General features: G+C 37.4%; 1 protein-coding gene across 12 annotated transcripts in view; it reads left to right on the forward strand.

Annotated features, from left to right (window-relative positions):
* Window positions 1-13226, forward strand: part of LOC137045181 (sorbin and SH3 domain-containing protein 1) — a 70982-nt gene that overhangs the window by 23879 nt on the left and 33877 nt on the right. For 7 of the 12 annotated variants that reach the window (XM_067421704.1, XM_067421711.1, XM_067421712.1 and 4 more), the window contains exons 5-12: window positions 249-364; window positions 1328-1475; window positions 3104-3252; window positions 3387-3447; window positions 3601-3675; window positions 5122-5149; window positions 5588-5689; window positions 9610-9724. In XM_067421704.1, coding sequence (XP_067277805.1) covers window positions 249-364; window positions 1328-1475; window positions 3104-3252; window positions 3387-3447; window positions 3601-3675; window positions 5122-5149; window positions 5588-5689; window positions 9610-9724 — 794 coding nt within the window. Of the gene's footprint in view, window positions 1-248; window positions 365-1327; window positions 1476-3103; window positions 3253-3386; window positions 3448-3600; window positions 3676-5121; window positions 5152-5587; window positions 5690-9609; window positions 9725-13226 lie in introns of all 12 variants that reach the window. The other 5 variants (XM_067421705.1, XM_067421715.1, XM_067421706.1 and 2 more) reach the window with 4 other exon arrangements.

A 13226-nucleotide genomic window follows, 5' to 3' on the forward strand; every position in this document is an offset into this window, starting at 1 on the left:
CAGTCATAAATTAGCATCTCTGCGGATGAAGTCTTTCTGTGGGGTTCAGTTCTGACAGATTCTGGCTGGTGATTCGTTTAATGGAGGATTAAGGAATCTGTTGTGGCATAAATTGTGGTTAGCTCTGGAAACAAACAGGTTCGCTGCCAAATGGAGGCAGTTCTGTTGTTATGTTTATGCCTTTTTAGGATTTAAAAAGTGCCTTGGAGATTCCCTGATCCTTTGAGAATTGTTTGGATACGTTACAGGTGGATGGCTTGGTGCGGTCAATGGAGATGCCACAGAAACAAGTCTGGCTGAGAGAAGTGTAAACAACACCGGAGCTGATTTAAATTCAACTCAAGTCAATGAGACACCAACAAAGGTGAGCCACTATGTCTGAAGCTCATTACTTTTTAGCTATGTTCTGTTGTGCAAAAATACCATTTAGATATTTATATCAGTGCTAATTAAACAGCTCAATCTCAAGATCTCTGGAGACAACAGTGAGGAAAATGTCCTACACTTCGCTCTTAAATGAGTGCAGCGACTGAAATGTTATCAGTATTTCACTAGCAAGATGACATCTGTAGATCTATTTTACATTTACACTATTTTATGTAATGGTATAGATCCAAGGTTTTCAACTAGGGATCCCTGAAAAGTCATGGGTTTTCTAACTATTAACTACTTTTTAACAAATTATTAGTTGAGCCAGTTTTGTATTGTTAACTAAAGCTATTAAAATTGTTTTTGTTAAGCTGAAATAAACATATTAGATGACAAAGTATTTTGGTAGCACTTTATTTTACATTCCTGTTCCATTTGTACATACTATGTACTTATTACCGTAATTGCAATAACTGGGTAATATCTGGAAAATAACCCTGAACCTACTCCTAAACCTAACATTAACCCATGTAGTTACATTATATTACCCAGTACTTTCTAGTAGGAAAGTACACTGTAAGTACATGTAAGTGTACTGTAAAGTGCAGCCAGTTTTATAATTATAACACTTGAACCTAAATTAATTCAAAACATAAAAATACTAAATCACTGCAGACATTGTATAAATATTCTTAATACAAGTTATTATTAAGTGTAGTCTGAATGCTCCTGGTTTAGATGGCCTCATCAAGACAGATGACACATACAATAATTAGAAGTAACCAAAAATTGTCATTGTCTTCAGCAGCATTGCAGAGGAATCTTTGCAACAATCCATTGCTTGAGATATATGTTTTGTGAATGCAAATTCCATGCAAATTTCAGAGGAATTCAAAGTTGCCTGTATTTCACAACCAATATGTTGACACCAGTCAGTGCTTTTGTGTGTCCTCCTCAGGTAGACTCACCTGTAAGTGAGAGTCAGTCTCAGCCCACATCCGGCCTTGATCAGCCGAGTGCTATTACCTCAACAGCCAAAGTGTCCTCTTCATATCCTCCCACCAGCAGCGTGAACCCAACAATCGTCTTGCTGCAGCACAGCAGAGGTAAATACCAGCCTCTCAATCTTTCAGGTGGCATAAAAAAGAAGTATCAAGCGAATTAAAAAGCGAAATGGTTTCATGATATAGAAAGAAAAAAACTGTATAGAATATTTGCTTACTTTTACAAGTGATTCGTTTCCAAAGTTATATTTGAGTTAAAATTAATATCAGATGTTTATGATTGCATGTACTTACAGTAGCTCTTTTTAAAAGTGCCACTGTAAAGCTTTTTTTGGGTATTTTATTTTTTGGGGGTACGTTTCAGGTAGTGTGTTAAAGAGCAAAGTGCACGATACATTGAGTTATTGTCTCCTAAAAGAACTGCCAGAATTGAGTTGTCATTAATTCCAGTCTTACATCATGCACAAACCTACATAGATGTGTAACAGATTTGCTGCCAAATATGTGAATAGCGTCTGCTTGCCCCACCCTCAAACACCGTCGTTTTTGGAAGAGTTTAGGCCTGTTCGACTTCATGCAGTGCTGCGCAGACTGATCGGTGTCTGACTTAAAGCAGTGCATGCCGGTTAGAAATGTTGTCCGAGTTGAGACAGCGAAGACGGCATGTTACTGTACTGTGATGAATGCTATCAAAGCACTGCGAGAGCGAGTCAAGATCAGCTGGCTGGTTCATTCTGCGCAGCTTCTCCAGAGCGGCTGCACGAGCTCTGATGATGACACAGCTGTTCCACGATTGGCCAGATTCGCCATATGACTTCAATTACGTGCGTTTCGTGTTTATTCTAAAATCTTAATTTCATCTAATGCTCACAAATCAGTTTTTTATATCAGTAAAACCTCTTTTCATGTAATGGAAATGTTAAATTGTGTCATGTTTATCAAAATAAATCTGATAAAAAACGAAGACCTCACTTCATTGACAGTATAGGCCTGTGTTGAACTCTGTTCTTGTACAGACGCTGTATAAAGCAGTACATAAAGTATTGAATTAAAATGGCTCTGAAACATCTGTGTATTTCACAAATATTGCATTTATTTCACTTGAGCTGTGGTAAAGTATGCAAACACAGCACAAGCATCACTACGGGAAGCAGAAAGTGTCCGACTTCACGTCTCTGTTTTCAGCGTTTTATTCAGCAAGACATTGAACTGATCAAAAGTGACAGTATATTGTATTCATCAAAGAATAAATAAAAAAAAATCACAGTTTCCACATAATTATAAGTAAAATATTAACCAGCACAACTGCTACAACAAATAGCAGTGTTTTGACATTGGACTCCTCATATTGATGACTTTTTTTTTTTTACTTCTGTCAGATAGGATGCCAGCAGTGCTTTTAAGCATCATCTGTCATTTAACCCAGAAAATTGGCATAACGGTCTAAATCCATAATAAAGCTGCATCAGTCAGTGCCAAAATAAATTTCTGCTTTATTCACGGTATTCAACAGTGGTCCAAATAATTCAGAAGTGTCGCAAGAAATGCAAATAGATCTGACTTTCCTAGGAAAAACGTTCTGTTCTAATAAATCTATAGCCATGACTTGTTATTTTAAACATTCAGTGATCCCTTTGAAGGTATTGTCCTTGATAAGTGTTGTCTGAAAGTGTGATGTTCATCTTGTGTTCTGGTCTTCTATGATCTGACTTTATGGTCATGTGTTTCAGAAGCTGTTGCAGAGCAGGGCAGTGGCCCTAATCGGAGCCCTGCCGTCAGCCAGAATAGATCTTCTTCTGAGAGTCCAGCAGACATGGAAGGAAAGACAATGAGACTGTCTGAATATTCAGCTCTCCCGGCACCCAGAGTCCCAGTACGGGTAAGAAATGGGTAGTGCTCAAGATTCACTTGTTTACTTTGACTAAAATAGGTAGCCTACATCAAGGTACATCAGGTACTCAAACTTATACAAATAAAAGACCCTCTGGATATGTTTTTTTTTTTGTCTTCTAGAACACTGAGCTATCGAAGGACTGGTACAGAAACATGTTCAAACAGATTCACAAAGTCCCAGGTAAAGATGCTCCTTGAGAATTAGATGCATTCAACACTATGCCCTGTTTTTGTGTGTACCGATTCCAAATCTGAATATGCCAAGGTCACATCTCAGTCATGTGTGTATTCATCTTTGTCAGTGTGTTTTGTCTTTCACCCACCTTATACTCAGAGCCTATCGAAGAAAATCCATATCGTCCCACCTACATATTTCCAGAGACCAATGACAGGCCACTGAGAGCCAGAGGTACCTTGGTTATAGTTAGTTATAATCAGATCTTTAATTAAACATTCCTCCATGCCGCTCTTTTCTGTCTTTTCTGTCATTTAGCAAAACCTTTTAACCCTTTGTCTGTGTTGGGTCATTTTATATCCAGTTTATAAAAACCAAAGGAAATAGATATTCACTACCTATTAACAGTTTGGGGCAAGTCTCTATGTTACAAATGCTGCATTTATTTGATCAAAATAACTGTTCTTTTTTAATATTTTAAATGTATTTTATTACTGTGATGGCAAAGCTGAATTTTCAGCATCATTACTTAAGTCTTAAGTCTTAAGATGATCTTACAGAAATTATTCTAATAGGCTGATATCCTGCTCAATAAACAGTTCTTATTATTATCAATGTTAAAAAAATAAGTGGTGCTTTTTCAGGATTCTTCAGGATGACTGTTCAATAGAACAGCATTTATTTGAAATAGAAATCTTTTGCTACAATATAAATATCTTTACTGTCACTTTTGATTACTTTAATGCATGATCGCTGAATATTTAAAAAAAAGTTTTTAGTAAGGTGTTAAATATCCAGGGTTGTTTGTTTCAAATTCTACCAATTCTTTCACAAATCCCAATGTGTAATAGATGCTGCTTTATATGTACACAGTGGCAACAAATTGATTGTCCTAAAGAGAGGCGATCATAACACTCAAGGTGAGCTGTGCTAATGGTGCTATTTCCAACGCACCGAGAAGACCTCACCACCATGTATTTAAAACTCACAAATTGATTACCACCATTTTAAAAGCTTTCATACCTCAGTGATGTGTTTCATGGCTGTGCTTTTAGAGAAGCTTTCTGCTGAATTATTAAAGCAGTCACAACACACCTAATGGGCTTTGTGTATCTATTGGATTCCTGAGAAAGCCAAGTTAGCAGAGTCATAGGCTGGTCTGACTCTGAAGTATTCAGCGTTTATTTATTGCATAATCATCACTGAAATGCCTAATTTCTGTAGATTGTGTTTGTGAAAATGTGTTATTTGTACTGTAATTTACCAGCTAGAACATTCCAGATTCAGAAGAACAGACTGCTGTTGTTATAGTGCCATCTACTGGTTAGATTAATCTGAGGACATAAAGTGGCCTTGTCTTGGAGCTGCTGTTTAGTTGATAATGACTGCTATGTCACACTAATCCCTGTAATTTTCACCTACTATATATTATTAGATGTTTAGAATACCGCCTGTAGATGCTGCATTAGAGCACAGGCTACACTACGTAGAGCACAATAAGAAAACTGGTAACAAACTACCATAGGAATACATTTGAAATTATAAATAAAAAATAAATAAATGCAATATGTTGTAAGTTCCACTGTTTTCTACAAGCTTCACCAAAAAAAAAGTAAGCTGTTTTGCTTCATCACTGATTATTATTAAATATTTACAGCTAGGTTTTTCTGACTTTTTCAGATGATAGACCGGCACATGGTGTTGAGGATGGTAAGTGTTTTTGTGTTAAAGGGATAATTCACCCAAAAATGAAAATTCGGTCATAATTTACTCCCTCTCAAGTTGTTCCAAACAAGTATGAATTTCTTTCTTCAGATGAACATATTGTTGAAGATATTTTGAAGATTATGGGTAACCAAACTGTTTATGGGTGACATTATGGGGGTAAAAACACTATGCAAGTCAGTGGGGCCCATCAACTTTTTATTTCCCCAAATTCTTCTAAATATATATTTTTTTGTGTTCAGCAGAAGAAAGACATTCATACAGGTTTGGGAACTACTTGAGGGGGAGTAAATTATAACAATTTCCATTTGTGGGTGAACTATCCCTTTATATAGCTAAATGATAAAAATGACATGATCTATTCTTATTCCAATGAAAGCTCAATTTCAGTTCTATTAGTGTCTGTTATTTGCATTTATTCTGAAGTGCGGCCAGTCCCTCGCTCCAAGAGTGCAGTAGACGTGGGGAGCTCAAGGGGACAGCTGCCTGTGCCTACACGCACATCTTCCCTTAAACCTCAGAGGTGAGCCATGACACTACGAAACAAATATTATGATTTATGGAGGAGAGTCTAGCACATTTATTGATTGATGTTCTGAAACTTTCATATTAGAGTGTGAATTCTTGCACCATGCTAGTGTTGCTCAACATAGATATGATGACATTTCTTCACAGGACCTCAGTATGTGAAACACTGTATTGTAGCATTTGTCATGCTGCCTAACAAGCATGTGTTGGCTTAGAGACGTTGCTGTTTGCGGACAGAAACTGGAAATAAATATGGTTTTAGAATTGGGAAAACAAAACATTATGACATTAAAACTGCCTGCCGTCTGTATTATTTTTTGGGTTAAAACGTATCCAAAATACATTTTTGAGCAAGTACATAATCAGCCAGTGTTCAAAACTATCACCTTACCTTAACCTGATTCACACCGGTAATCTTGTAATAATGTGTTATAGTTTAAAGGGGTGATGAATTGAGAAATCAACTTTTGATATACATTTTGATATATAAAAGGTCATGATAATATAAGAATATCCTAAAAGTTTCAGCGCTGAAAACTTCCTTGTTAGTCAAAGAAAACCTTTTATAGACACCAGGCTCAGCAAACGGTCCTGTGCTTCATTAGCCTAGAAATCTAGACGCACCCTAGCGGCAGCAAATTTAATCTGCCCGCGAGTGTCGTCTTGCAACTCTCAATACCCTTCTGAGCTGTATTTGCCTAACTCTTGCCGGGCCAATCACATCTTGTATAGAGTCGGTGGGCGGGGCCATAATGACGACGGCCGAGTTGCGTTTGCGTGCTTCTAGTAAACACAGAAACTGGCGAACGGCGGCGGTCTTTCGAATCAGCTTTGACCGCGACTCTGGAAGACTTGGAGTTAAGCTTTTCTCTAAAAAAAGAACAAAGAACGTCACTGAAGTCATTCTTAAAAGGGGAAGATGTGTTCGGAGTTTTGCTGACCGGATACGGCGAATGTTTAATCTATCAACAAGCTCTGCTTCACCTTCGTTGCTCTGGTTGGTGTAGCGCTATCCTATCGCGTGCAGAGGGAGTTTGAAAGACAACCGTTTATCCCGCCCCTCAGATTGAGCCCTGTCAATGGTGAGTTTCCAGACCAAACATCTTGATGTGGGTCTGGCTTTGTCAGGCTAGTGCTTCATACTTACGTCATTGTACTTCCAAGTCTCCAGTGCATCACGCCCATCAAAACCCAGCGTTCAGGAGAGAGCCTCAAAACCAGTGTAGAAAATAGCCTATTACTTATTGGTTATGATCTTTTTGAATGTAAAAACCACACAAACATCATTGGTAACCTCAGACAACAGTATAAAAAAGAAATAAAAAGCCAGTTCATGACACCTTTAAGCGGTACTGGTAGCTTTCTGCTGGAAATTCAAGCATGTCTTTGCGTCATTATGTCACGTCTGCTAGGCTATCGCATGTGAGGATGCTCCAGTTGGCGTATCATTTATAGCCTTTTCTCACAGCAGCTTGAATAAGAATAATAAAACTTATCATTTTGATGGTGGATTGTAATCAGAAAGATCCAAATGACAATCATCACTGAAAACTTTAGATTCACCCGTAGTCAAAAGCAAAAGATTACACTACAGAAATAGAAATCTACAGACAACAATAATACGTACTAATAAATACACAGTCACCCAATGCTGATGTTGTTCATTTTTTAGAACAGTATAACAATAATTTGCTTTGTTTAATGTGATATCGTGAGATTCAATCACCGTTGGCAGTGCAATTTATAGTAATGCCTTTTTCCCTCAGTTAGTCAGAACAAAAGTGGCAGACATGTTACTCGGACAACATGAGGACCTTTTTTTCCAAGACATAAAATCTGTGATTCTAAAGTACAGTATCCACTGTGCTGTGAATGAATGACAGCCACACAAACTCCTCAACATTAGATTCATCCGTTCTGAGGAGTCGTGCCGATGCACAACCCAAGTAAGGATGATAGTTACGCAAATAGCTGCAATTGCAGGTTTCAAACAGAGATGGCGACAGAGGCAACACTTGCGGACTACAGCTTAAATGAATAAGAAATATTTAAAGCTACACTGTGTGATATTTTCTCCCATCTAGCGGTGTAAAGGTATATGACCATCCAGTGAATAATAGTTTCTGCTCCTCTCAATTTCGATTTCGTTTCAACTCCTACGGTGGCCGATTTAGTCATGGCTTTCAATTCGACCTCTTCGGTGAGTGTTGCGTCAACTCAAGTGATGAGGTAATTTTTGAAAACTATTATAATTTGCAGTTATTTAATTTACCAAATGATCTATGATCAAGTTAATCTATGTAAAATGAATAATAGAACTGAATAATAACCAGTTCATTGCTAACATCAGCTATCAGGTTCCCAGACGAATGCAAGCTCTTAGTAAAGTAACTTTTATCAGTGCTATCATTATTCTGTATATTGTACAACACCACTAGCGTAAGGCAAACAAATTATAATGCAATTAAAATATTAATCTCATGTTATCCGTCATAGAACACGGATTTATGTTATAAGGTAAACAATACTTTTTCATCATTGACGCGAGGAAAACTATCCTAGACGTCGTTCTAGTGTTATGCACAGCACACCATGATATAATTAGCCAAGCAACAATAAAACTTCCAATATACACAAATAGGCTGAATTAATATTACCTGTCGAGAAGAAAGCAGGCAAGGTCGGCGTTCTTTTTAAAATCGTTGCTCCTCGTGAGCTCTTTCCATCTTGGAAAGGCCACTCCAATATTTACTTTTTTGTCTTGTTGATTTGCCTGTCGCGTTGCCGTCTTAATTCTCTTTTCCGCTTCCTTGGCGACTCTGATACATATCCCGCAATGTTACTAGGTCCCCGACCGGGGTCGAATTCGGTAATCAATTCCGGGACGTGGTTGCTTTTACACAAAAGGCGACCCGGCAATGTTTCGGGAATATTGCGGGTCCGACGTGCAGTGTGAAAGGGGCTTAAGAGTGATGATCCTCCATCATCATATAGCAGCCTCAAGCAATCCCCCTCTTCACATTCGACACAGTGCCATCGAGTGTTAAAACGCGAAAAGCGAAGCTTGAATTTACGGGTATGTCCCTCTTTGGCAAATTTCAAGATGGAGGAGCAACATGGCGACCGCCATCCGAACCCTCAACACTTATGTATTTTCAATGGTATATTATAAAATTATGAGAATGCATTATTACTTGAAAGAAGTAAATATACATTAATGAGCACATATATTTTTGAAAGAACTAAGTGATTTTAGCTAAGAATAAACTAAAAAAGTTACACAGTGTAGCTTTAAGATTCTGCTTTATTTGTGGGTAATATTAGGATCTACATCAATAAAGACATACTGAAATTAATGTAAATTTTTTATTACAATAATGCCAATTAATTAATATTAGTCAATTAATTAGTTATTGGGAACTAACAAGGATCTCTATTTACAACATTTATTTATCCAGGTGAATGTTTTTTTTCTTTTAATACAGTTAATTAGTTTATTATGAATAAGAAATAATTAATAGCATTAACAATATTATATTTACATATAGTTATATAAATAAATTATTGAATTTTATTGAATAGTTATATACATTTAACGTAGATTATAGTGTTGATTTTAATAAATGCTGTACATTTTTTTGGTACAGATCATTTGTAATAAAAATGTTTTATCAAATTTAATTATGCAAAATAGGTTACTGTATATGTATGGGTTAACACTGCAGAAAATGTCTCCAATACATCATTGTCTATTAGATGATTCAAGTGCTTTTATATGAGACATATACCTTGTTTTTAAAACACAAGCTGCATGTATTTAAACACTTAACTAAAACTTGCCCTTGTTGGTTGCCATGGCGACTCCCCACCTCCCTTGCTGTATCTCTCCATCTCTCCCCCGATGCATCCCTGCAGGAATGAGTGGGAGCCCCCTGACAAGAAAGTAGACACCAGGAAGTACCGCGCCGAGCCCAAGAGCATATTTGAGTACGAGCCAGGAAAGTCTTCAGTGCTGAAGCGTGAGAGACCGGTATGATGCTCTTTATACATGCATGTTTTCTGAGTGGTTTTCTGTTGCTTGGTGGAGGTGGAGATCTGTGCATGCCGTTTGATGCTGCAAGAGCTGGTTTCTGCCTCTTTCACTTTCACAAGGACAGCACACTCACAGCTGTGTCTCTTAGTACTCTTATTAAGTGACCTCGGTTGGTGACTTGTGCTGGGGACGTCTTCAATGTTGTGATATACTGTGCGTAGCATATATAACATGTTCATAGCTTGTGTTCATAGCAGTGCACATGCTACAGTAACGTTAAGTATAGACTATAGAAAGTAGGAGGACCTTTTACTCAGCTATAAAAAGATCATCAATAAGTGACACTTGCAGTGTCCAGACCCAGTTAAGAATAGAGACTCCTGCAGGGGATTGTATGCGTCTGCAGTCTGGTTATCTTCACGAAAGGTTTGTTACTATGGCATTCAGTGATTCAATCTTTTTAGCATGACTCATTCTGGGAGCTGCTGGTATTACATAATGTCTTTCTGATGACATACCGTTGAAATAGGTTTATTGTAGAAGCCAAGCAAAGCACGTTGGATCATCGCCAGTAAAACAACTGAAGCAGAGAAAGTGCAAGCTGCATTAGGTCTTTCATTTTCTCCTAATTGTTAGGGAAAGTAATTAAAATGGCTCTAGGTCAGGTCCTATCTAGGGCAGAAGATAATGTGCTGCCTGTGGTTTAGTTCTGCAGAAACAGTCCTTTATTTTTGTAAAATTTTATGTGGTTAAATTTTTAAATATGTACACTAATGTTCAAAAGTTTGGGGTCTGAAAGATTTTTGTTATGTTTTTTAAAGAAGTTTCTTATGCTTGTGAAGGCTGCATTTATTTGATCACTAACAGTAAAAACAGTTTGATCAGTAAAAACAGTAATGTAGTAAAATATTATTACAATTGATATTGTTTTCTAAATTAATATTTTAAAATGTAATTTATTCCAGTGATGGCAAAGCTGAATTTTCTTCAGTGTCACATGATCCTTCAGAAATCATTATTATAAGCTGATCTGATGCTCAAGAAACGTTTTTGATTATTATCAATGCTGAAAAGAGTTGGGCTGCTTAATATTTTGATATGATGCATTGAAGATGATAAAAAGCAATTCAGGATGAATAGAAAGTTCAAAAGCAATAAAGATTTCAATTTAAATATTTTGGAACATCATGTCTTTATTGTCACGTTTGATCAATTTAATACATTCTTGCTGAACAAAAATTATTAATTTCTTAAAATAAAATAAAAAGATTTATTTAGCAAAAACTTGCTGACCCAAACGTTTGAATAGTAGTGTAATAAAGCATAATTAAAGGGTTAGTTCACCCAAAAATGAAATTTCTTTTATTAATGACTTACCCCAATGTCGTTCCACACCCGTAAGACATTTGTTCATTCTCGGAACACAGTTTGAGATATTTTAGATTTTGAATGTAAGTGTATGCACACTTTGCTGTCCATGTCCAGAAAGGTAATGAAAACATAATCAAAGTAGTCCATATCATGTGACATCAGTTACTTAGTTAGACTCTTTTGAAGCATCAAAAATAAATTTTGGTCAAAAAATAACAAAAACTACGACTTTATTCAGCATTGTCTTCTCTTCCGTGTTCCTCAAATAAAGATTAAAACAGTCATGAATCAGCTGATTCGGATCGCCAATGTCATGTGATTTCAGCAGTGTGCCAGTTTGACACGCGATGCAAATCATGAATCAATCTGCTGATTAATGACCATTTGATTCTTTATTTGAGGATCCAAAACAAAACCGGAAGAGAAGACAGTGCTGAATAAAGTCGTATTTTTGGACGATGTTTTCATTACCTTTCTGGACGTGGACAACAAAGTGTGCATACACTTACATTCAAAGGACAGAAAGCCCTCTGGCTAAATCTAAAATCTCAAACTGTGTTTCGAGGATGAACGGAGGTCTTGGGGTGTAGAACGACATTGGGGTGAGTCATTAAATAAAGAAATTTCATTTTTGGGTGAACTAACCCTTTAAAGGAACTGTATGTTAGAAATGTTTTTCAATTAATCATAAAATGGCCCTGAAATTGTCACTAGACATTAAGAAATCATGTTCATTTTAAATATTTATATCACTGACAACAGTAGTCCAGCCAGGATATTGTCATTTCAAAGTGTTGTTGCAGCCCTTAAAGGTGGGGTAAGTGTTACTTCAAAACCGTTTTACAAAACGGACTCGGGCCGCATCCAATAATAAACTTCTAGCCAATCAGCAGGTAAGGGTCGTGTCTACTATTAACGAGGAAAGAGCTCAGCGCATGCATAGAGTACACGTCATTATTCAAAACACAAGACACACATAATAACGGACATTAGCCGAGAACTAATATATGCTGGCTTTTGCTTGAATATGCTCATGTGTCATGTTCACTTGTTTGTTAATTTGTGATCGTATTGTGTCACTTCAGCAATCATAAAGACCCATTCATTTCCACACCGTATGGAGCATCTAAATCTCCTCACTGTCTGTTTCAAGCGTCAGTATACAAAATGTGTCTGACAAGTAAGATACTATACCTCTAGGAAACAAACGTATATTAGGACTTCTAATATACGTTTGTTTCCTCTTTTCTTGATCTATATAACCCTTATCTTGTCATAATTGTAATATGCCTCTAGCTGGACTATCGGGCTTGTGTTCTATCAAGTTGTTCATGAGAACGGTTTGTGTTTTTGTGATGGATATTCACTTTTTCATTGAATATTCAACCTGGATAGTAACACGCAGATTATGTTTTAGTCGTTGCCCGGGTTACGTATGTGTGGGGCGGAGCTATCAAAATGGTGCAGAGACCCTTTTTGGTGGTAGGGGCGTGTTTGTATTGGTGATTTGAAATAACAACAACGGTTACCAGAAAGCACTTACCCCACCTTTAACTGATGTTGATGTTGTGTTTTGGCCTGAAGTGCCATCCTCCACCTATCTATCAATCACGATATCAGTAGTGTTTCGGCATCCGGATTACAAATGTTCCTGCTGGATCCTACAGCCTATCTGGCAACCTCGAGTCAAGGTGTAGGGGAGAGGGGAAAGGGGAGAGGGGAGAGGGGAAAGGGGAAAGGGGAGAGGGGAGAGGGGAGAGGAGAGAGGGGAGAGGGGAGAGGGGAAAGGGGAAAGGGGAGAGGGGAGAGGGGAGAGGGGAGAGGGGAGAGGGGAGAGGGGAGAGGGGAGAGGGGATACACCGCTCTACAGTCATTTGAAAGTGACTGCAGTACCAGATTTGGTCACAATCTTACATACACTTCCTTTAAAGGGATAGTTCACTTTAAAATGAAAATTCGGTCACCCTTTACTCACCATTAAGTTGTTTCAAACCTGTATGAATTTCTTTCTTCAGCTGAACACAAGGGAAGATATGTTGAAGAATTTCAGTAACCAATCAGTTAACTGGAGCCATTGACTTCCATAGTAAGAAAAAAAACACTATGGAAGTCAATGGTTCCAGTGAAC

This window comes from Pseudorasbora parva, chromosome 17, assembly GCF_024679245.1.
Source record: "Pseudorasbora parva isolate DD20220531a chromosome 17, ASM2467924v1, whole genome shotgun sequence".
Taxonomy (NCBI): Eukaryota; Metazoa; Chordata; class Actinopteri; order Cypriniformes; family Gobionidae; genus Pseudorasbora; species Pseudorasbora parva.